Source organism: Mirounga angustirostris, unplaced genomic scaffold (genome assembly GCF_029215605.1).
Source record: "Mirounga angustirostris isolate CCGP_5_RB_7025 unplaced genomic scaffold, mMirAng1.0.hap1 SCAF_12, whole genome shotgun sequence".
In the NCBI taxonomy this organism is placed as follows: domain Eukaryota; kingdom Metazoa; phylum Chordata; class Mammalia; order Carnivora; family Phocidae; genus Mirounga; species Mirounga angustirostris.
The window spans coordinates 84,620,467-84,646,485 of NW_026991720.1; the positions used below are offsets into that span (position 1 = coordinate 84,620,467).

Below are 26,019 nucleotides of genomic sequence, written 5' to 3' on the forward strand. Positions count from 1 at the left end.
TAGTAGAATTAAGGGTCCAGAAAAAAAAAAACCTTACATTTATGGTCCAATGATTTCCAACAGGGGTACCAAGGCAATTCAGTGGAGAAAGGACAGTCTTTTCAACAAATGGTATTAGAACAATCCTACATACAGGTTATTTCAGACAATTAACTGAAAATGGATTATAGACCTAAATGTAAAAGCTAAAGCTACAATACTTCCAGAAGAAAAATAAGAAAACAGAAAATCTTTGTGATCTTGAATTAGGCAGAGTTCATGGACAGACTATCAAAGGCATGATCCATAAAACTGATAAATTGGACTCCATCAAAATTAAAAAAGCTTGCACACTTTAAAAGACACCTTAAGAAAACGAAAAGAAACCTTAAGAAAATAAAAATACAAGCCATTAACTGGGAGGAAAAAATCTGCAAACCATGTATGTAAAGAAGGACTTGTATCTAGGACAGCCAAAGAACTTTAACAACTCGGGGCGCCTGGGTGGCTCAGTCATTAAGCGTCTGCCTTCGGCTCAGGTCATGGTCCCAGGGTCCTGGGATCGAGCCCCACATCGGGCTCCCTGTTCGGCAGGAGGCCTGCTTCTCCCTCTCCCACTCCCCCTGCTGTGTTCCCTCTCTCGCTGTCTCTCTCATCAAATAAATAAATAGTATCTTTAAAAAAAAAAAGAACTTTAACAACTCAATAGAATTATTTTTTTAAAAGATTTTATTTATTTATTTGAGAGAGAGACAGAGAGACAGAGAACACAAGCAGGGAGGAGAAGGAGAAGCAGGCTCCCTGCCGAGCAGGGAGCCCAATGCAGGGCTAGATTAATGCAGGGCTAGATGCTTAACCGACTGAGCCACCCAGGCACCCCACAACTCAATAGAATTAAAAAAAAAAAAAAATCTAATGGAAGTACAAAGAATTTGAAGAGACTTTTCACCAAAGAAGATATACAAGTGGCTAAAAGAACATGAAAAGATGCTCAACATTAGTCATTAGGGAAACGCACATTAGAACCACAAAGAGATACCTCTACACACCCACTAGAATAACTATACTCAAAAAGACTGACAGTAAAAAGGAATGTGGAGAAACGAGCCCCCATATATTGGTGGTGGGAAAGTAAAATGGTACAAAGCTACTTTAACAAACAGTTTAGCAGTTTCTTAAAAAGTTAAACATAAGGTACCGTAGATCCAGAAATTCCATTCCTGGGTTATCTACCCAAGAGAAAGAGAGCCGTATGTCCACATAAAGATTTGTATGGAAATGTTCATAGTAGCATTATTCATAATGTTCATCAACTGGTGAATGGATAAACAAAATGTGATATATCCATACAATGCAATATTATTGAACAATAAAAAGGAATGAACTACTGATAGATGCTACAACATGGATGAACCTCAAAAACATGCTTCATGAAAAAATCCAGACATAAAAGACTACATATTGTATACTTACATTTACATGAAATTTCCAGAATAGGCAAATCTAGAGACAGAAAGCATTAGTGGTTGCCTGGGGCTAAGGACTGCAAACTGGCATAAACGATCATTTGAGGGTTGATAGAAATGCTCTAAAACTGTATTGTATCAATGGCTGCACAACTCTATATAAATTTACTAAAAATTATTGAATTGTATATTTAAATTATACCTGGTATGTAAATTATACCTCAATCAAGCTGTTTAAAAAAATACTGTGTCTGGAAGCACTGGACATGCTAAACATGCAAAGGAAACTGACAACTTATATTATTTTTATGACAGTAAGTAAATATACATCTCTAAATCCAATTGCTTTTAATATAATTTTCCAAATTAAAATGACTAGAAATTTATTGGAAACTGACTTATCAAACCTTAAATAACTTAAAAGGAAAAAAGACACTGCCAGTCTGACTATAGCACAATGATTAAGAGCTCAGGATCTAGGGCAAGGCTTCTCAACCTGAGCACTACTGACATTTTGGCCTTGTGTTAATTCTTTGTTTGTGGGGAGGCTGTAGCCTCTGTATTATAGGATGCAGCAGCATCCTTAGCCTCTACCCACTAGATGCCAGTAGCAGCGTGCCATTCCATATCCCAGTTGTGACAACCAAAATGTCTCCAGACATTGGCTAACTGTCTCTTCTAGGGGCAAAATCACCCTAGTTGAGAACTAGTGCTCTGGACAAAAATCACCTGAGTTTAAATTTTCATCAATTCTATTAGCTATGTGACAAGCTATTTAATTTCTGTCTCAGTTTCCCATCTGCAAAATGGCATATACTAGTACCTACCACAAAGTTTCGTTGTGTTGATTATGGCAAATAGTCCATTTACCACAGAAATTGACAAACAACACAAATTAAGGTTTTTATTTATTAGAGGGCCAATTTTATAGCACACCACTTAATGTCTCCCTCTGTCTCTATTTAAAATTGTAAAGTTTCCCCCCCTTCTAGTCTCAGCTGTCTCTATGTACCTCATGCCCACTGTATTATCCTCAATACCACTAACCACCATCTGAGAGACCATATATGTTATTTGTATTTACTGTCTATTCCCCCTTCACTAGAATATAAACTCCATAAAGGCAGGGATTTTTGAGTTTGTTTGCTGCTGCATCTCCAGCATACAGTATTTGCTCAAAGCTTCTTGTAAAATGAATGAATAAAACACAACATATGAAAACAGAAAGCTGGAGCTGTTTAAGATTCATTTCCCCAGATGATAGAAAAAGAAATTAGAGAAATTATCTCTTTAAAAGTATATGCATTAATTCCAGAGTACATTAAGAGTATGCTGAGATTATCTTACTTAATAAAAACTGTCCAGAAACCCACACCATCCACCATTCTGAGGGGGATTGGTAAGAAAGTGGACTGTATTTTCCAAAAGCTGAATGTTTAGTTTCAATGTGCTAGGTATAATTCTAAGCTTTTTAAGATGCACTAACCTATCTAATGCTCAAAATAATCATAAAGAGTATTATTACTTTAATCTCCATTTTATAGATGAGGAAAAAAGGCACAGAAAGGATGAGTTTAAAGTCATATAAATAGCAGGTGGTAGAGCTAGGATTTGAACTTCCAGAGCCAAAACTCTTCACCATTATACTATGTACACTTGCCACTTAGTAATTCTGCTAATACTGGACACCCACTGATCCCACAGCTGAGAATACAGTTGAACAACAACAAGAAAAAGCTGGAGGATTAAATTTATGCAAAGAAGACAATGAGAAAGAGAGGGATAAGCCAATCTGAAAGAAGGATTTTATGGAAGAAGAAAATTTCAGAAATAGAGACTAGTCAATGGCATCAAAATGGTTAACAGATAGAGGAGTAAGCACTGAAAAAAGACTACTAAATCTGGCACAAATAAAGTCACTGAAAACTTTATCAAAGACATTTTAGAGAGAACAACCTTTAAAAATTAATGAGATTTGTCAATTATAACTTAACTTAAGGCTGGGGAAAACAACAAGTGAGAGTTGAGGGAATGGTGCCATGGAATGTAGCTATTTCAAGACAGTTGAAGGAAAAGAAAAAGACTTTTTTTTTTTTTTAAGTTTTATTTATTTATTTGAGAGAGAGAGAATGAGAGAGAGCACATGAGAGGGGTAGGGTCAGAGAGAGAAGCAGACTCCCTGCCGAGCAGAGAGCCCGATGCGGGACTCGATCCAGGGACTCCAGGATCATGACCTGAGCCGAAGGCAGTCGCTTAACCAACTGAACCACCCAGGCGCCCAAAGAAAAAGACTATTAGCAGCTTTAAGAGATAGCATGTACGATGTAAAGTTTTTGTGTAAAATAGGAACACACTTAAGTATGCATGCTTTTAGAGTTAAAGGTATTTTGCCAAAAACCATGCTTTTTAAGAATATAATTATATTATTATAATATAATGCTGTCAGTCTAAGGTATACTCTTCAGAGACACATACTGAGCCTACTGAGAAAGCAGATATGCAGGCATGAATCCCCTTATGGTTCATGTTTTCATGCATAATTAATCAATCAAGGTTCTAATTGTGAATAGATAAGAGCTAGTATTTTTAGCATTTTATAAAATTTATTCCATTATATTTACTGAATTATCTATTTTATTTTAACAAAATACCTTCTTTGAACAGGGAGTGCACAAAAGACATTCTTACTTGGATTTTTTTTGTATTTAAAAGTAAGTATCAGAGTAATTGTGATGCTTAAAGAAAAAAGTAAAAAACAAAAAGTACTTTCAGAAGGAAAAACAAGAAGCACAATTACGAATTATAGAGTACTGTAAAGGGAAGTTAATTAGTAACTCCTTTACAATCAAACGCATTAGGAAGAATAAAACTAGTTTAGGCTACAAGCCGCTAATTAACATTTTCTAATCATTCTATGAGGGCATTTCAAACTTACATGGCAGTATGTCCTTATATCTGTTCTTTTTAACATTTTCTTCTTTTTCTCCAGTGGCTGTGGGATAAATCTTTTCTGTTCTATATTTGGTAGACAATCTTCTTAATCGCTTAAAATATAAACAAAAAAATTCAAGTTTATAAAAACATTAATATTTTCAAAATTTTAATGATTTATAAATAGCTCTGTATTGAATTCTGCTAACCCCAATTCCTTACAGCTCATTTTCCTGGTTTTCTAGGCTCACAGTATCTCCCTATCCCTTAATAATTAACCCCAAGGATAATTTTTTTTAACCATAAGTGCAAACATAAGATTAATTTTCCAAATAGCATTGAAAGGGGACACTAAAATAAAAGTAAGCAATTTTATTTAAAGAAATCATTAATAAGTTGAGTCAGAATATTTAACTCAGTCCTTAACTTATTCAACATTTTGTGTTTAACTATGGGTCCCTAAAACCAAGTAAATCATGCCTAAAAGATTATGTACAAGTTTCTTTATTCCTTCTCTCAATAAACCTTGGGCACCCATGATGTGCCAGGCTCCTTCCAAGGCATAAGCTAATAATTACTTATAAGACACTGCAAAACAAAGTTCTTTCATATTGAATTGGAAATGTCCAACAAAGACCAATTCTGCTTATTCACTGCATTACAGAAGTGGTTTGTGAGTTAGTGACAAATTCTTACCACATATGGCAGTAGGGATGTTCTTTGGGCTGGAATATTTCTGCGTGTCAGTAATACACTTCCTGCTTTCAGAAGCACTGAAAGTCAGCATTGTGAATTGTTTAAATTCACTACTCAACTACATTGCTGAAATTTAATTTCAAAGAAGCCTACTTTCTTCCAAGCTTAAAGACATATTGAAGGCATTCTGGTTTTACTATTCAATGAATTATTGACTACAAATGAAATGAACAAAAAGTCTGGTAACATTTAACTTTTTTACCATTTTACTTTTGCTACTTGTGATGCTGAGGTTTAAGCAACAAAACATTTTTTTTTTTAAATCACAGAACTTATTTAAGATTCTTAACATATTCTTGTTATGATATACTTCAATATACAGCATTTGAAATAATCTTATAAGTAGACAATTTAACACAGAATAGTGAATCTTTTGTTTTCTTTGAAAAACTACTAAACTTTATAATGACAGTATTAGAGACCTAAAACAGGAATACACATTTTTCTGCCTTATCACAATGCCGAAATTAAATTATCCACATTTATGAGGCTATTTTCTATGGTAATAAGGTTCTCAAAAGTAGATTAGGGGAAAAAATTGTATTTAAGAGTAAATGGAATGTTGGTGAGGGTGTGAGAAAACCAAAACTTCAATACAATGCTGGTAGAAGAGAACATTAACACAAGCCCTAAGGAGGGTAATTTGGCAATTACAAATACACATAACCCCTTAACCCAGCAAGTGTACTTCTAAAAATTTGTCCTCTAAACGGCACATGTGAAATGACATATTATGCACAAAGTTAGTTACTGTAGCATTATTTAAAACAGCAAAGGACTGCAAATAAAAGTCTATTAATACAGGATTGGCTAAATTTGTTTCATTCATACAATTAAATATGATATAACTGAAAACAAGGAAGCTCTTCATATAGGGATATGGAAATGCCTCAAAATACATATTAAGTGTAAAAAGCAGGGAACACAACAGTGTATGTAATACACTACCGATGGTGTTAAGAATAAAAATATATTTGCATTTTCTTGTACATGTGCATAAAATATCTCTGGGAGAGAAACTGAACAAGGTTGTTGTTATTGGTGGAGAAGAGAAATGAATAGCTATAGGAAATGGATGGGAAAGAAACATTACTATATATCATTTCATACTTATTAGAGATTATATGAATGTATTGCCTATTCAAAAATTTAAATGCTAAAGGGGCACCTGGCTGTCTTAGTTGGAGGAATGCAGCTCTTGATCTCAGGGTCATGAGTTTGAGCCCCACGTTGGTTGTAGAGATTACTTAAATAAAATAAAAACTTAAAAAGATTTTAGAAAATTAAATGCTAAAAAAATTAAAGGGAATAGAAAAGATTGCTCATGATTTTCTTCATCCATGTTAACAAAGACCCTCCCAGTTATACACATATACATCTTACATATTTAATTAGAATCTCTGTATTTTTTTGCTCAAAGATTTTAATTTTCAGTTATTTATAGTATCTTAATGCATTACAAAATACTGTATGTGACTGTGACTTACAGAAGGTTATCAATCTAAACACTTGCAGAAACACAGGGGGAAAAGGAATTAGGTAACAATCACTGAAAAAAATGTATATAACTACAAAGAAAAGGGAAGAGGGGATGAATTTAATTATAAAATGTTAATGCACTTCTGGAATACCTGCAATCACTCCAATCATTTCTTTTTTTACATGACAAATTATGTTATTGAGAAATGGGCAAAATAAAGTTCTTATGTGAAATGACTGCATTTTTCATATAATAAAACATAAGAACACTTTTGTGTACAAATAAACATCTCATTTGAGTTTGAATTTTTATATATCCAGTTTTCTTAAAGCCCAGCACAGCATGCATGGTACGCTTTCTACTTCAAGCTTCCAATGTTCTATTAAATAAGTCTACATAAGTAGTGTACTTAAAGTTTCATATCCATTGGCAATACTCATCTCTGGTGTAGTATAAATAAAACAAAGGTGGTCCATTAAACATGAAAACTTTGTACTTAAAAAATTGACATCAAAAAATTCTACCCAAATGTTTTAAAAAGATACCAAGTAAGGCCATATTTCCTAACAAAACAAAATAGGGTCAGCTTTACAGTTAGTTGTTTCAATTAAAATTCTGGATCTGCCACTTTCTAGCTGTATGACAATGAATATATTTAACCTGTCTCATCTTCTGTAATATGAGGATAATACCCACACTCAGTAAATAAGCCTCCAAATCTTACCCATCTTTTAAGTCCTAGGTCCTTCAAAGTTTCTTATCCCTCTCATGCAAAAATAATCTTTCCCTTCTGAATTCTTTTTAGATTTTATATGCACTCTTAAAACACCATTTACTTCTCTTTATGATAAATACATAAGGAGTATACATCTTATTTCCCCGGCTCAACTGTAAGCTCTGTGAGTATAAGATTATGATCAGATTAATATTTGTAATGTTCTGTACCCCAGAACATATTAAATGCTTGTATGTTAAATACATTAATCTTAGAATAAGATTTGAATGCTGGCCTAAGCAAAAGATTTTATTCTTTTAATACATCAAAATTAATGTCCAAATAGTGCTTGAAGTAGGGGTAGCACCAAAGCTCATTTAACTATATGAAATGGAAGTATCTACACATGTAATTTCATTTTAACTTCCTGGCCACCAATTTCATTGTCTCTAGGTGAAATTAATTACTAGGAAATTAATTAATTGAGAAACATAAAATACTAAGGAATCTTATTCATAAATATACTGCATGTGACAGTGTGTGTGAAAATAGCACCGAACTAAAACACCAATAAAATAATTCATTTATTGGGGTGCCTGGGTGGCTCAGTCGTTAAAAGTTTGCCTTCGGCTTAGGTCATGATCTCAGGGTCCTAGGATCGAGCCCACACTGGGCTCCCTGCTTGGCGGGAAGCCTGCTTCTCTTTCTCCCACTCCCCCTGCTTGTGTTCCCTCTCTGGCTTTGTCTGTCTCTTCAAATAAATAAAATCTTTAAAAAAAATAATTCATTTATTAAGTTTAACATAATTATTTAATATAATCCTAAGCAAGAAAGTACTTTGAATCATTTACTATCCTAACTCGGCAAATTGTAGCTAAGTGGTGTATTTACATAAGCTTATAGATACCATACCCTATATCATATATGGATTTTTTTTAACTATGCAAACAAACAAAACAAAAAGACTTTAAGATTTGCAACTGTCTACCCTTAAACATCTTGAAAAAGTCACATAATAAATTCTTTTAAATATTTCTTATCTCAGAGTTACTGTCCGAAAAGGTAAATCTGATCATTTTTAGTCCCTCCCTTAAAAATCCTCTCGTGGGTCCATCACCTCCAAGTTAAACTACCAATTCCTTGTTTAATTATAACATTTTGAATGCTGTCTGTCCAATTTCCTAGCTTCTTTTTGTAACATTCTCTTACTTAAGAATTTGATGCTTCAGCCACACCACCACCACGAGCAACCCTCCGCCCCTCAACATCATAGTTTGACAATTTTTACCCTTGCTGGTGAGTTAACAGTAGGACTCTGGCTAAAGTGTTATTTCCTTTGTGAAAGCTTTCTTGACCTTTCCCTTAACAGCTCCTCAGCCCCCAGCACCGTGAAGAGTCAATAATACATTGCTCTATTACCACTTGTGAGATTTCAATCTTTCCGGTCTCATCCACTAAACTATAAAACTGAAGGCACAGACTAGACTATCTTCTTGGACTTTATAGACCAAGATCTAATGCAAATCACATTAAAAATGGGTGAATTCATTTACTTATTGAGCTTTCTTAAACAAGTCATACAGATGTCTCTAACACATTAGAATTTTTGATGCAAACAAAAATGAAGCTTAATATTCACTTTGTTTTAAAGTTCCAAATTATTTTTCTTTTTTTTAAAGATTTTGTTTATTTGACAGGGAGAGAGAGCACAAGCAGGGGAACGGCAGGCAGAGAGAGAGGGAGAAGCAGGCTCCCCGCTGAGCAGGGAGCCTGATGTAAGGCTCAAAGTGGGGCTTGATCCCAGGACCCTGGGATCATGACCTGAGCTAAAGGCAGACGCTTAACCAACTGAGCCACTCAGGTACCCCTTTTTCTTTATTTCTTAAAACACAAAAGTTTTATTCCCTTAATCTTAAATCAATAAACTGATTCTCAAAAGCTTCTAAGTCACGTGCAATGTAACTATCCTCATTTAAGGTATCCATTTATGTGTTAAGATTTGAGTTCTTTAACAAGGTAGAACAGTTTCATTATTTATCTAAGGCTCTAAGCTAATAATAATGTGTTGTGTGATGTTTGTTGAATCTCTCCAAATAGGTGTCTACTGTATTGTCCACTGGGTGTCTCATGGACATCACAAACATGTCCAAATAGCACTACCATTCAACAGTTGCTCAAGTCTAAAAGCTAGGAATCATCCTTGATTCCTTCCTTTACCTCCCCTACAACATCCAATGCATCAGCAAGTTGTGTTAGCTCCACTTCTAAAATATATCTAATTCTCTTCGTATCACTGAACACTTAGAATTCAGAATACGTTGAGATAAGCTTAATTGGCTGGATTTTAAATCAGAACAACTAAGAAAACAATGGACACAAAAAGTAATAGAGCTAAAATGGAAATTTAGCTAACTCAAATTCTTTTTGGAATAAGATGGAACATAAATAAATATTGAAGCTCAAGACTTCTTACGCTGTTACCAGGCCACATGCTACTGCCCCAAATTCCTCAATGTCAACATATTTAAAAAACAATATGAGTTTCATAAGATAGTACTTTCAGTAAATATGCACACAAGAATATACAAATCTGAAAACTGTACTTTAAAGTGAAATAAAAATGAAATTATACTTCATGCTTAAAGGTTATACTGTACCAAAATATAAGAATACCTAACCCATAAAATAGTAATGCTTTTGCCACTGCTCTGAAAAATTTCTGAGGCAATTACTAGAGAATCCATCTGAATTTTATCTTATTTTTTCAATTTTTTAAAAAGATTTTATTTATCTATTTGTCAGAGAGACAGAGAGAGCACAAGCAGGGAGCGGCAGACTCCCCACTGAGCAAGGAGCCCGAGGTGGGACTTGACCCCAGGACCCTGGGATCATGGCCTGAGCCGAAGGTGGACACTTAACCAACTGAGCCACCCAGGTGTCCCTATTTTTTTAATTTTTTTGAGAGAGAGCAAGTGAGAACGACCACGTGTGTGTGTGGGGGCGGGGGGGGGGGGCGGTGAGAGGTGAGGGAGAGAGAATCTCAAGCAGACTCTCCACTAAGTGCGGGGCTCGTGAGATTCTCACAACCCCGAGAACTCTGAGATCATGACCTGAGCTGAAATCAAGAGTCGGACACTTAACCGACTGAGCTACCTAGGCGCCCGAATCCATCTGAATTTTAAAAGGGAGGGGGGTTGGCACACAGGTGGCACTTAGTAATAACTATTAAATGAATAGATTCATCCGGTTTTATACCTGAAATATGTAACTGTAGTCTATCACAAAAGCCACTCAATTGTAATATTACTAATACTTACCATATAAGTTATATGATCATTAAGACAAAATAGCTTTTTTAAAACCCCAAATACAAAGTAACAGCAACAAGTAGTAAAATCATAGTGTAATTTCCACCAAAAGTATACTATCTCTAACCAGCTTTTCTTAAATCTTTACAAACCTATTTATATAAAAATATGCATATCCCTAATACCCATTGTAAGCAACCAAAACAACCAAAGGGTCTTTAAACTATACAACTGTAATGTCTACCTTTAACTGCAAAACATGCAACTCTGCCTTTCAAAATGCATCTTCCTATCTTTGCTCACGCTTTACCTACTGCTATATAACAGATTAATTTATCTGCCATTCTTCTTCAGAGAGCAAGCTGTGCCTTCTTATTTGAAGCTAAGTCAGGACTGATAGTAAAAGGACATATTTTGAAGTAGGGGCTGATCATATGGGTCTTTGGGTAACAAAAAGATTTTATTCTTTATTCAAGCTGATTTTAATGCTTATTTTCCTAATAGTATACACCAAACAAACTCCTCACTTTCTTCTAGCTCACTACAGAAATCCTCTCACTAAAACATTTCCTGAGACTAGTCCTGGTACCAAACCCCATCTTCCACTTCCTCCCAAAGTGCTTCCTCATCTCTACCCACAGTCCTTTATATTTACCTCTCATCTAGGACATATCCCAATGTTAACTTATATATGCATATATACCATGAGAACATGAATTCCCTAAAAATGCAGACCATGTCTTCTTTCTATTAATACCAGCTACTACCAGCATAATCCAGGACAAACAGTAGTGAGTAAATACACTCTTTAGGCCTTCTCTGGTGGTAATGTTCAGAGAAAATTAATACAAATTAGAATTGACCAGTATACTTAGGAAACAAATTTCTCTGCCCTCTTACACTTTATTAGTACTTCACAATGGGACAGGTTTGAGTCAGAGGAACTGGGGTTCAATTTCTAGTTCCATCAACTACTAGTAAAGGAGATCTCTTCAACGTAGCAGCTTTTTAAATTCTCCTTGAAGGGGTAGCAATAGACCTTAATTTTGAGAACTTGTCTTTGTTTTTGTTTTTTAAAGATTTATTCATTTTTTTGAGAGAGAGCGCGTGCGTGAGAACGTGCGACCGCGGTGGGGAAGAGGGAGAGAAACTTAAGCAGACTCCGTGCTGTGCACAGAAGGCAACACAGGGCTTGATCTGCCCTCTCCATACAATCATGACCTGAGTGGAAATCAAGAGTCAGATGCTTAAGGGACTGAGCCACCTAGGTGCCCCTTGAGAACTTGTTTTAGAATAAAACTGTACTATAGACTTTATATTTAAAAATAATAAATACAGCAAAGCATAAAAACTAAAAGGAAAAGAAAGTTATAAAAATTTCACAAGCCTATAGTCGTTTTTTTTGTTATTGTTGTTTTTGTTTTTTGCACAGCCTAGACAACAAGCAATACTTTCCTTAAAGGAAAGGTTCCTGTTCTTGGGTCGCAAAAGAAAATACAGTGCTTTCTCAAGATCAAAGTAAGTTAAGAAGATGTAATGCAAGTTTATCCTCTGTCTACCTGCAAGTTACATTCTTATGGAAATAAAGTAGAATTCCATTTGAATTAAGAGGACACTAAAATTGTTTTGTTATATGTATTAATTTTACTGAAATGAAGATATTTAATACAACAAATGGCAAAAAAAAAAAAAAAAGTGTTCCTAGGTTTGATTATTTTGTTTCTACACACAGGTTCTCACCTTTTCGTTCATTCCTTCTTCATCATCCTTTATCTAATGCTCCTCTAGCCATTTAACTCATGAAATAACTGGTTCCACGTTTTGCAGGTTAATTCAAATTCGAATATTTTGTCCCACTGCCTCCACAGCAAATTGCTCAGAAATTCCAAAATTTGGGTGTCTCTCTCTGTCAAATGAATAAAAAATAAATAAAATAAAATAAAAAAAATCTTTAGGGGCGCCTGGGTGGCTCAGTCGTTAAGCATCTGCCTTCGGCTCAGGTCACGATCCCAGGGTCCTGGGATTGAGCCCCGCATTGGGCTCCCTGCTCAGTGGGAAGCCTGCTTCTCCCTCTCCCACTCCCCCTGCTTGTGTTCCCTCTCTTGCTGTGTCTCTCTCTGTCAAATGAGTAATAAAAAAAAAAAATAGAAATTCCAAAATTTGGGTAAACCTACGGCTCCTGACCATGCCACCCATGATCTGGTGATGTGTCCTGATTTAAGAAAACACTGTCATAACAGTCCCTGTTACCCTTTCGTTTACACGGGGGAATACTCTACCAAGCCCAGACTCTCAAAGTATTCCAAAGCAATCTATCACCAATCTCATTATTCCACAACAAATAGTATAAACGTACAGTAAAATTGAGAATACAGAGTTCCAGCTTTAACACATTTAGCCACAATAACATCAACTGTCCAACTAAAAAATTAAAGAAGACCCCCAAATTAATAGCATGGTTGCAGAATTCCTATTCATCTTTGCAAAAACAAATATAGCACAGGAAGAGTCACTTTAGCAGTTTAAGAGTTCAATACGTATTTACCACTATATGGAAATTAATTATTTTTTGCTCAGCCAGACTGCCACAAAGTTGTGGTCAACAGACCAGTTTTAAAGAGAAATCTGCACTTACTGGTGTCATTAACTCCCGAACCCCTTAAAAATTTCAATCTTATCTTTACTACTTCTACTGAAACTACTTTTATGAAGTCACCAGTAATCTTCAAACGGCATCAAAATCTCAAAGCCTCAATTCCTATAAAGTATTTAATACAGATGATCCTCCCCTTTTTAAATTCCTTTCTTAGATTCCATGAAACAACAGTCCCTTGATTCTCCTCTTACCCTGCTAATTAGTCCTTTCTGCCTCCTCTGCTTCCCAACCCCTAACTGTTGTGTTTTCTCTGGAACTGTTCTCTCCTCAGATTTCATCTTTTAGCAAGTTTATCCCCTCCCTATTGTGACTTTAACCGAGTACATTTATGAAGATTCCAAAATCTCTATTTCTAGTCCTGACTTTTCAGTTCAGTCCATATTCAAACAGCTTACCTAACATGCCCAACAGCAATTTAAACCTAACTAGATAAAAAGAAACCTACCTGATTTTTCAAATGATTCTACGTCTCTTTTTCTTTCCACAGCACCTCTGCCCTCCTTACCCATTCAGGCTTCAGACCTCCTAGTAGTTTGAGCCTTTTCCCCCTTATCCTACTTGCTTCCTCTCACACCTAATCCATTTCAAGTTCTGGTGAGTGTACCTTAGTAAACAACTCCCAAACCTGGCCCCTTACTTTCTAGTCCCACTGCCAATGAAGACAAAAAGCTGTTTTAATATAGGATATAGGTAACTTAAGTTTTTTTCCTTTAATTACAATGTCTTTTCAATTAAAAATGAAAAGATTTAAGAAGCCCTTTGAATGAAGGAAAAGAACAAACTTGGTGGGCGTAACAAAATAAATACTATAAATAAACAGTATTTATGTAATAATTATTTTTTAATGTGATAAATAAATTACATTAATTATGTCAAGGAGTAAAGACAGAAGAAATGCATTTATTAAACCATGCATGTAAAGCACCCTATGTAGCACCTACCATAGAGCATGTCTTTAAGTATGGAAAAATTGAGATAAGCATGTAGGGTTTATTAATAGATGAGGAATTTAGGAAAAATATTAATTAGCTGCCTCAGATTAGCTGAATTGGCAGACACCAAATTACCTTTATCTGTATACTCAATTACTGCCAAATTTTTGTTCTTAAAGAGCATTTTAATCCTCTTTTGTGTATACCCTAAGATTTGGTGTCATACTACGAGTGGGATACTTGAGACCACATTGCTCACTACCAGCTCCAGTTCCTCTTTAAAAAACTCAGAAAGCAATTTTTAACTGTACATTGCAAGTCTATTTAGACCCATTAGACAAAATAAATCATAAGCCAAAATCTAAAATGGTAGAAAATAAACTGTCATTGATGTTCTCTCTAATCCTTCCATTACCAATCTATACAGAGACCACCTAAGTCCTAATTATTATATATATCCAAAGGCTTGAAAATTACCTGGCAAACCAGAATAAGTTTACAAGCCATATTTTTACACCTTTCCATTTCAACTCCCCAAGTCTAGTAATACATAAGAATTACTATTAAGAGATCTGCCAAGCCAATTTTTCCTATCAATGCATAAAAACACTCTTTGTTTAATAAAAGGTATTTGTTTTAAGATATAAAAAATTAAGTGTAATAAAGGATCTTCTTGAATACAATCATTACCACTTTTCACAAAGGAGAGACTAAGTAGAGATAAAGTCATGCTAGGTTGCCAAACTTTTGTCTATAGAATTAGGTTTTAAATTCCTAATAGAAACAGTTGGGCAATTCCTGAATAGGTTAAATATAGAGTTACAACCCAGCAACTGCACTCCTAGATATATACCCAAGAAAATTAAAAATGTATGTGCACATAAAACCTTGTACACAAATGTTCATAGCAGCATTATTCATAAATGCCAAAAAGTGGAAACAGCCCAAATATCCATCAACTGATGAATAAACAAAATATGGTATATTCATACAGTAGGCTGTTGTTCAGCAATAAAAAGGAATGAAGTACTGATAACATACTTAATAGATGAGTCTTGAAGACACTGTACTATGTAAAATACACAAAAAGCATATCTTATATGATCCCATTTATATGAAATGTCCAGACTAGGAAAATCAATAGAGGCAGAAAGTAGATTAGTAGTTACCATGGTATTGGGGAAAGGGAGAAATAAGGTGTTACTGGTAATGGGTTTGGGGTTTCTCTTGGTGATGAAATGTTCCAAAACTAGATAGTGATGACAGATGTCCAGCTTTGTGACTACAATAAAAACCACCGAAATGTCTATTTTATTTTATTTTTTTAAAGATTTTATTTATTTATTTGACAGAGAGCGAGAGCAGGAACACAAGCAGGGGGAGTGGGAGAGGGAGAAGCAGGCCTCCTGCTGAGCAGGGAGCCCGATGTGGGACTCGATCCCAGGACCCTGGGACCATGACCTGAGCCAAAGGCAGACGCTTAACGACTGAGCCACCCAGGCGCCCTGAAATGTATATTTTAAAGAGGTGAATTTTATGGTATATATGAATTAATTTCAATACATGTGAATTTTACCTCAACAAAGCTGTTATAAAAAATCCTTAAAAGGAGGTTAGGTAATATTGTTAATAGTAATTATTGAGCATGCTAACCAAGGCATCCAGTCCCATCCAGTAATAAGGAATACCCATCCTCCTCAAAATGAGTATTACTAAGTCTCTATTCTTCACTGCAGACCTTCTCATTAGAACATTAATTTGACAGGGTCAAACATAACAAGAATGCAGAATCTGGTTGAAATAGGAGTAACACAAAGAAATTACAAATGAACAATCAGGTCTACTAGAAACTTTGGCCAGTGAACTTAGCAAGTAACTTTTTCAGGAAAGGTTAGGTAAGAACAATAAGTAAGAAAGATAAAAAATGCAGGTTTTAACATAACTTGATGTCAAACCACACTAATGAAGCTAGACTACCTGGAAGACCAGATATTTAAGGTAGGAAGACAGTAAATAGAAAATGCTGAGGGAGAGAGGGAATAACTGATAAGCTATCTAAAATTAGGGTTAAAGTCTAAATGCTATCACTTCTATAACTCTAACCCAAGATAGGAAAGAAGACTAAAATCAAAGAATTAAACCCCAATCCAGGTAATTAAGCAAATATGTGTTCTTAAAGCTTTTGTGTATTTCCTGGGGAAACAAATCGGAGGTTATTTTTGATACTAAACATTCAGATTCCCTGCAAAATATTTCATTCTGGCATTATTTTAGACTTAGTCCTGAAAGGCCAGATAATGAATATATGTACCCCAAGTTACTTAAGGCATTATTTTGTCTTCAAATATCTCTTTGTAATAATGATAAACAGTGCTCCTCTTTCTTCCAACATGTAAAATCAAACAAAAATAATTTGTTTAATGCAACACCTTAAATAAAAATACAAACTTATGGGGCACCTGGGTGTCTCAATCGGTTAAGCATCCAACTCATGATCTTGACTCAGGTCATGATCTCATGCGTCTTGGGATCAAGCCCTATGTTGGGCCCCATGCTCATAGGGAAGTCTGCTTGAGATTCTCTCTCTCCCACTCCCTCTGCCCTCCCCCAATCATGCACGCTGTCTCACGTGCACGCCCTCTCTCTCTCAAATAAATAAATAAATCTTAAAAACATACAAACTAATGATATAGAGGAAATACATAACTAAAAATAACTTACAATTATCTAGAATGGGTTTAACTTCTTAAGAAAAAGTTACAAAATAAGCCAAATTTTTAAATAAAAGATGCCAATATTTTTTTTTTTAAGATTTTATTTATTTGACAGAGAGAGACACAGTGAGAGAGGGAACACAAGCAGGGGGAGTGGGAGAGGGAGAAGCAGGCTCCCGCTGAGCAGGGAGCCCGATGCGGGGCTCGATCCCAGGACCCTGGGATCATGACCTGAGCCGAAGGCAGACGCTTAACGACTGAGCCATCCAGGTGCCCCAAAAGATGCCAATATTTTGATAGCTTTTCAAACTGTGGTTAAAGTCACTGAAGAGAATATACTAATATATTCACAAGAAACTTTACTGAGATAAGCAGAAGGTATGTCAATCTGTAAGGCAGTCTTGTGAGGAAAAATGATAAATGACTAAAACTTCAGCTGATTGTAAGAACTATTAATTAAACTGGAAATATGACGCCACTATCCTGTGTGATGAGAGCATCTGAAAATGAGTCATAAGTTTTGTTTTATTATGATTGGTAAGCTTTTATAAGCTGACTGAGGCTTCTCTGTGCTAAAGATGGATATACAGAAATACCTTGATATTAAGGGCTCCCACAACTCAACAATAACAACAAAAAACCACACCACAATTAAAAAATAGGCAAAGGACTTGAGTAGATACTTCTCCGAAGAAAATATACAAAGAGCCAACACACATAGGGTTAGATGCTCAACATCACTAGTCAGGAGGGAAATGCAAATCAAAACACAATGACATTTCTCACAACCATTACAATGGCTACTACCAAAAAAATAAAATAACAAATGTTGGTGAGAATGTGGAGAAACTGGAATCCTTGTGCACTACTGGTGGGAGCGTAAAATGGTACAGTCATTATGGGAACCAGTATGGCAATTCCTCAAAAAATTTTAACTTGAATTGCCAGATGATCCACAAATTCCACTTCTGGGTATATACCCAAAAGAATGGAAAGTAGAGTCTTAAACAGGTATGTGTACACTCATGTTTGTAGCAACATTTTTCACAGTAGCCAAGAGGTGAAAGCAACCCAAATGTCCACTGATGGACACATGGATAAACAAAGTGTGGTACACATATACAATAGACTATTATTCAGCCTTAAAAGGGAAGGAAATTTTGGCACATGCTACAACATGAATGAACCTCGAGAACATTATCCTAGTTGAAATAAGCCAGTTATAAAAAGATAAATATTGCATGATTCCACGTAAGTGAGGTACCCAGAGTAGTCAAAGTCTTAGAAATAAAAGGTAGAATGGTGGTTGCCGGGGACAGGGAGAGGAGGGGAATGGGCCTTGTTTAATGAGTGTAGAGCTTCAGTTTTGCAAGATGGAAATAGTTGTAGACACTGGTTGCCCAACAAAGTGAATGTACTTAAATTCCTGAACTGTACACTTACGAATGGTTAAGCTAAGCTTTGTATTTGCGTTTTACCACAATTAAAAGATTTTTTTAAATGAAAAGCAACCTTTGTAGTTATTTGCTTTAAAATTAAATGTCTATCCAGTCATAGGAAAAGGAGAAACTAGTTGTGGGTAACATCATTAAATTATCTCAGATTACCAGGTCACACAACATTCATATAAAATCAGATAGTTCTGCTCTACCATGAATTAACAGTTACAATTTTCAAAAAACATCTACTTTTTCAGTTTGCCGACATACTGGATTCAGACACTTACCATAAAAGGAAAAGAATGAGATTCAATTATCACCTTCATGAGGATGACTGATCTCACATCATTTTCTCCTAACCTAGACTATGTGCCAGGTTTTCTTTTAGGTGCTACAGATATAGTGGGAAACAGGACAAAATCCCGACTTCATGTAGCATACATTACAAAAGTACATCCTGGTTGTACAGCATTTATCATTTCTGCCTTTTACACCCATCATCTGTTTACATGGGTTAGCCCATCATTACCACAGCTGCTGCCAACCAAGATTATAATTTCTTGTCTGTCAGTGACAATCTTTTATATTTCTCTTTATTCCCCGACAGTGCCCAGTGTCTTCCATGTATTATGTATCAAATAAAGCATGGCAAGTCTTTTAGACATAATGGTAACTGATAAGCACATTCAGATCACATAGTCAATGAAACTGGCACCCTACTGTCACAGTTATAACACATTTAGTTCAGTAAGTTCAGATAATACAGTTTGTATAACCAGAGAGCATATACTTAAACCCCTTTTATTCAGTTCTTTATTATATTACCTACAATGTCACCAAGGAAAGCTTTCAATTTTCTATCACCAGGGGAAAGATATACAAAATAAATGTACCCCAAGTTATAAATGGGTCACAAAATACACACATATAAAAAAACCCATCAATATATCCTTAGAGGTGAGGCATATATGTATGTACCTTATGTATATGCATATACACTTAAAATTTAAAATGTAATACATTAAATTTAATATTTTAAAATTTATACAAGCAATACATGAATATGCTAAAACATTCAAACTATCCAGACATCCAAACTATCAAGACTACCCTCAGGTTCAGTGATTCACAAGGAAGACGCAAAGGACTATATATAGTCATTCACAGCTATAATTTATTACAGCTGAAGGACACAAAGCCAAAGCAGCAAAGGAAACGATGCATAAGGCAAAGTCCAGAAGAAACTAGGGATAAGCTTTCAAGAGTCCTCTCCTAATGGAGTCACCTAGGACCCATTTAATTCCTCCAGTAACCAAGCTGTGACAACACTTGTGAAATGCTGTCTACCAGGGAAGCTCATTAGAGATTTAGTGCCCAGTGTTTTCAATGGGGGCTGGTCACGGCCTACCGTTAGCCAAAATTCCAGATTCCCAGAAGCAAAGTAAGTGTTCAGCATAAACCATATACATACAGTAAAGGCATGGTGAGCCACTCCTATCATGGAATGATGGGAACCCTCCCAAAGCAGTAAGTCCCAGAGACTCTCCAAGGGCTAATCTTGCAAGCAGGCCTTTCTAAGGATAGCAGTTTCAGGCTTGCTATGTTAAATCTCTTATGCACACAATTATAAAATAAAAAAAAAAAACTCCCCCCTTCTCTATATTCTTCTCCTTAGAAGTAGTCAACCATGTTAAATCTCTTTATTAATAGATATTTTATTTTGTTTCACAAAAATTGCTGCAATGAAATACCTGGACATACTATTTTACATACATAGCAAATACTGTAAAGAAAAGAATCTTTTCTTTACAATATTGACATGCTGGGTCAGAGTACATACATCAATTCTATGAGAAGTGGCCAAACTGCCTTCTGAAAAAGGTTTCACCAGTTTATATTACTATCAACAAATTAAAAATGCCAGTTTTTCTTTATCTTTTCCAACATTTGTTTTATCAATTTTTGAATTGCTACAATTATCAATTTTTGAATTTTACGAAATTTGGTGGAATCTGGTGAAGAACTCCCCCCAAATTTAATATTGATTAATTTACATGACTTTTCTCCATGTTCATTAATTATTTGCATTTTTCTTCTGTTAATTACCATTCATAGCATATGATCGTTTTTCTACTGGAGTGTTCTTTTTCTTGATATATAGAAGCTACTCATGTTTTAGATAATAACCCATTATCTGATAAATGCGTTGAAAACATTTTCTCTTAATCTACTGCTTAACCTTGCATTACCTTTTGTATTATAGATATTTTTTATTTTTATGAGGTCAAATCTGATCTTTATTATATTTGCGCTTTAAATGTAAGTCTGGAGAGAAAAAGCGTTCTAATTGGCTTTTTTTTTTTATTAAAGATTCTTATTTATTTATTTGACAGAGAGAGAGACAGTGAGAGAGGGAACACAAGCAGGGGGAGTGGGAGAGGGAGAAGCAGGCCTCCCACAGAGCTGGGAGCCTGATGCGGGGCTTGATCCCAGGACCCTGGGATCATGACCTGAGCCGAAGGCAGATGCTCAACCGACTGAGCCACCCAGGTGCCCCAAATTGGCTTTACCCCTAAATGATGTTCCACCTATCTCCTTACATTGGCATACTGACTGACTTCCTCTAAACAACTATTTATTACATTAAAAAAAATTTACCCAAATATGGTGGATATTATATCTTTTTTGAACTTATTTTATTTTGGGGGGGAGGGGAAAAAGAAGAAGGAGAGAGATAATCTTTTTTTTTTTTTAAAGATTTTATTTATTTATTTGAGAGAGAGACAGCAAGACAGGGAACACAAGCAGGGGGAGTGGGAGAGGGAGAAGCAGGCTTCCCGCTGAGCAGGGAGCCCATTGAGGGGCTCGATCCAGGACCCTGGGATCATGACCTGAGCCGAAAGCAGACAATTAACAACTGAGCCACCCAGGCACCCCTCAGCTACTTTTTATATTACGAAAAGAAGTTTTAGGCAAGGTGGTATTCTTCTGCATCACTTTGTGAAGTGACAATTCTTAGGTACCCAGCTAATTTCTAATAGGATGAGGACATCAGTGTGACTCAATACTACACTGTCAGTTTGATTCCTTTGAGACACACAACACTGCTTGTATAAGCCTTAATATTTAATGTGTAGTGTGGGTACACTGACAATCTCTGGGGCTAAATTATTTTAGAGCGTATCCCCTGTAATCTAACATTTATTGTTTTTAAAAATTTATTTACCCTAGAGAGGGAGAGAGAGAGAGACAGAGTACGAGAGCACGTGCGTTGTTGGGAGGGGGGAGCGGTGCAGGGGAGAGGGAGAGAGTTCTAAGCTGACTCCTCGCCAAACCTGGAGTGCAACATGGGGCTCAATCCCACGACCCCAAGATCACGACCTGAGCCGAAATCAAGAGTTGGATGCTTTAACCGACTGAGCCACCCAGGTGCACCCCTTCTGGATTCACTTTAAAACTCCTTTCTTATAAAGCATTCTATGACCTAACAGTATGTAATTTTTCCCTTATACTAATCCTCATTGCACAAAAATGTGAATATACTTAATGCCACTGACCTATACACTTTTAAAAATGGTTAAAATGGGTAAATCTGATGTACATTTTACCACAATTTTAAAAAGTTACCAAAAAAGAAAAAGAAAAAGAATCCTTATGGCACTTTGTCCCATAGTATTGTGCTCAGTTTTGCATTAGTTATTTGTGTACATCATTATTTCCCCATCTCTACTGAAAATTCCCTTAGGGGGAATGATCTTTTTCCTATGATCCTATATATATATAGGAAAGGGAATAGAATTTAAATGGGTTGAATTTGCCAAAAAACTCAGAATAACTCATTCTCTTTGAAATGAAGCAAATTTAGGATAATTCTACAATTCATCCCAATTCTGATGTAATTAAGAAATACAGAGGTGACCATTTAACATGTTTTTATAACTTCAGTGGGTGAAAAGGAGCCTATTAGCCTTACTTTTACATACTAAATTAGTGCTAAACTCTACTTTCAATGGAGTTTTGGTTCAATGAAGCTGTTACATTGATAAAAGAGACTTTAAAAACATATTATCATTATTTATCCTCACTATACCATTAAATATTATTTATCAAAATATACACTAACTAGTATATATGAACAGAAATGCTTTGATTGATAAGTTTGCAGAGAGGAAGCCACCTCCCACTCCCACCTGTGATTAAAAATGGTTAACATGTAGCATGTAAAAAAAATTCCACGTTAAAAGCTACAGGACACTAACATGTTCAATCTATACTCAAGCATATTTAAGGTAAAGGACTCTGACAAATAGCTGACAGCCAGCAGATATGTTAAATTCTAAGGTGTCAGGCAACTGCTTATTTTTTTTTTTTTTGAATATGATCTAGCTTTGGTTTTATTTCTCTTTATACCAATATAGTCACAAAGTAATTTTGAGTATTTTTTTTACAGGCCAAAGTACCCAGGGCCCACGAAAATCATATGTGACTGTGTTAGTTTCCTGGGGCATCTATAACAAAGTACCACAAACTGAGTGACTTAAACAGTAGGAATGTATTTTCTCACGGTTCTGGAGCCCACAAGTTTGAGATGATGGTCTGAGCAGGGTTGGGTGGCAACCACTTATTTTAAAGGTTCTGCCAGTCACTCTCTCTCTCAAATTAGGAATGGATGATCATGCTGCTGGTGCCAACAACAAGTGCATTGAAAGAGGCAATAAAACATAATAGTTAATAGCATAAGTTTTATAGTTGGAATAATTCTGCCTCTTACTACCCTACCCATGTGACCTTGGGCAAGTTCAGATTCCTCATCTGCAAAAATAGGACTTGGATTAGTCTGAGGATCCAATATAACGGACCTGGTGACATTAATTGCAGAGTTCATTATATAAACAAGATATATAGCATTTAATACATACACATCATTATTTGTGTTATCTGATAAACATATTTTTAAGTACATTATAATGATTAATTTATTTAACAAGATTCACTAAGCACCTATCATGTAGCCATTGACTAGGTACCAGAAGTATAAAGACAAGACAGATCCAGGCCACTGGATCTCAGAATCTCTGAATCTGGATCTCTGCTCACTGAAGTCCTTACAACCTAGTAACAGAAACAGAAAATAAATATACAATTGCAATATGATATGGAGAATAACAGAGATAGATGCAAAGTGCCATGGGAGCAAAAAAGGAGAAAGGGTAAATATGTTACACCTTTACTCTGTCGAACTCTATTTACTTCATCAACAGTTTTCTGCCATATCATATGCTACCATCTAATGATTACCACTGACTGATGCACCTTAAAAGGAAAAAGCTGTGCATGGCATTACCTACTATTTGAGCTCTACTGCTCCCAATGCCCTTACCATGCTGAAGGACAACTTTGGTGTCCATATCCTCATCCATAAAATGGCCATAATATCTTGCTCATTGGGTTGCAGTGAGAAATATGAGAGTTCATTAAGCACAAACTGACACCACCTCAACACCTGTAGGGTTTTAAAATCACTTCCTTGATTTCGTAATCTATGGGCTTTAAGTCAGCTCTGGTTGCAGTGGATGACCATCTTGCTTTAGTAGCAGAATGCAATGTAAACAGCAGCACAATAGTGGCAGCAGAGGGTAGAAATGGGAAAAGAAGGGACTCAGGGTTTAGAGAAGAGAGAATAATAATCTACATCAATAGACCTGTCATTACTCACTTCCCGCTTCTCTTTTCCCTAAGATGACTACAGCAGGTTTACCTTTCAGGACAACTCATATGTAAGATAGGATTTCACGAACATGGTAATTCTCCCACTGCTTTAAAAAGCAAAATAAAATCTATTCTTACCTATTGACAACTGCCTAAAACTCCCTTAATATCTTCTATTTCTCAAAAAAAAAAAAAAATTAATGCAAACTTGTCACACCCTCTTCTCAGTGCTTTTGACAAGATCACCAATGACTCCTAATCACCAAATCCACGTTTAAATTCAAGTTCTTTTTGAAAATCCTCAATCCATTTGGCCTCTACACTACCCCCCAGATTCTGTTCCTAACTCTCTCGCAACCACTGACACTTTATCAACCTCAAGAAGACACTTAAGACATGAGAAGTCTCTCATGTTCTGTATTCTTCTGTTACTCTCAGTATATATTACCTCAGAAACCTCATCTTCTTCCATGAGTTCAATAATTACCCATACACAAAAAAATTAAGGGATCTGTAGGGGAAACCATGACATTGACCTGATATCTATATTCACCTCAAACTCAATACATTTTCACTTGAACTCAGTAGTACCCAATTCCTCAAATTCATCTTTCCTCCTGTATTCTCTATCTCACCACTATCACTCAATGTCCAACTTAGCTGAGTTCTCCCACACTTTCTAATATGACCAAGTCTTGTGAATGCTACCTAGGAAATGCCTTCCAAATTCATCCCTTTTCCTCATATTCACTGTCATTATCTTCAGGCCCTCCTGCTTCAACTACTGGAACAGCTTTTTTTTTTTTTTTTTTAAGATTTTATTTATTTATTTGAGACAGAGAGAATGAGAGAGACAGAGAGCACATGAGAGGGGGGAGGGTCAGAGGGAGAAGCAGGCTACCCACCGAGCAGGGAGCCTGATGCGGGACTCGATCCCGGGACTCCAGGATCATGACCTGAGCCGAAGGCAGTCGCTTAACCAACTGAGCCACCCAGGCGCCCTACTGGAACAGCTTTAAGTGGTCTCTCGTTCAGTCCTTAACCTTCTACATTTTATTCTCCACATAGCAGTCAAGGTGATCCTGTTAAAGTTAACATCATACCTAGAGTAAAACCCCAAAGGTTCTCATCTTACTTAGAGTAAAAGCCATTCTTACAATGACCTACAAGAACCTAGACAGTTGGACTAACTCCCTACCCAACCACAAATAGAGTACTCTCTTCATCACCTATTCTGCTCAAGCTCAATGGCTTCCTTCAACACTCTTAACTCAGGTCCATGGGCACTTAATGCTCTGTCTGGAATGCTCTCCTCGCAGGTAACTGCATTTCAAGTTTTCGTCCAATATCTTAACCACCTTTTGTAATAATATCTCCTATACCTGTCATATGATAGATTGATCATATTAAAAGCCTATTTTTCATCCTTCCCTGCATTAAAATCACATGTGACTCTGCAGTTCTTTTGACTTAAAAGATGAAATCTATTTCCCCACCCCTTGAAGTGGAGATGGCATTGTAACTTGCCTTGGTCAACAGAAAATGATGGAAATGACAATGTGCCAGTTCCGAGACTAGATAGGTCTTGTGTATTTTTTCCCCTCACCTGCACCTCTGCAACAGCCACCTGCCACATCTGGTAGCCTATTGGGGAATGAGAAACATGCAGAGAAGGGACAAGCAATCCTAGTCATCCCAGCCACAGCCAGGCTGGATGTGCTGACAGCCAGCCAACCCCCAGAAACATGAATGAACCCAGTCAAGATCAGCAAAACTGTTTAGTTGACAACCAAGAGCATGTAAAAATATTTATTATATGCCACTAAGGTTTGTGGTTGTTATACAACACCACCGTGGTGATAACTGATATATTTTACTCCTTTTTTTCCTTACTGTTTTACTATTCTCCACGGCATTTAATATATAGTTACATT

General features: G+C 36.0%; 1 protein-coding gene across 7 annotated transcripts in view; it reads right to left on the minus strand.

The window, feature by feature from the left end:
* PTPN12 (protein tyrosine phosphatase non-receptor type 12) overlaps nt 1–26,019 on the minus strand; it is an 88,655-nt gene that overhangs the window by 45,560 nt on the left and 17,076 nt on the right. For 5 of the 7 annotated variants that reach the window (XM_064575379.1, XM_064575375.1, XM_064575374.1 and 2 more), the window contains exon 2: nt 4,381–4,489. The exons of 1 other annotated variant lie outside the window; for it this stretch is intronic. In XM_064575379.1, coding sequence (XP_064431449.1) covers nt 4,381–4,489 — 109 coding nt within the window. Of the gene's footprint in view, nt 1–4,380; nt 4,490–12,375; nt 12,542–26,019 lie in introns of all 7 variants that reach the window. One more of the 7 variants, XM_064575378.1, reaches the window with a different exon arrangement.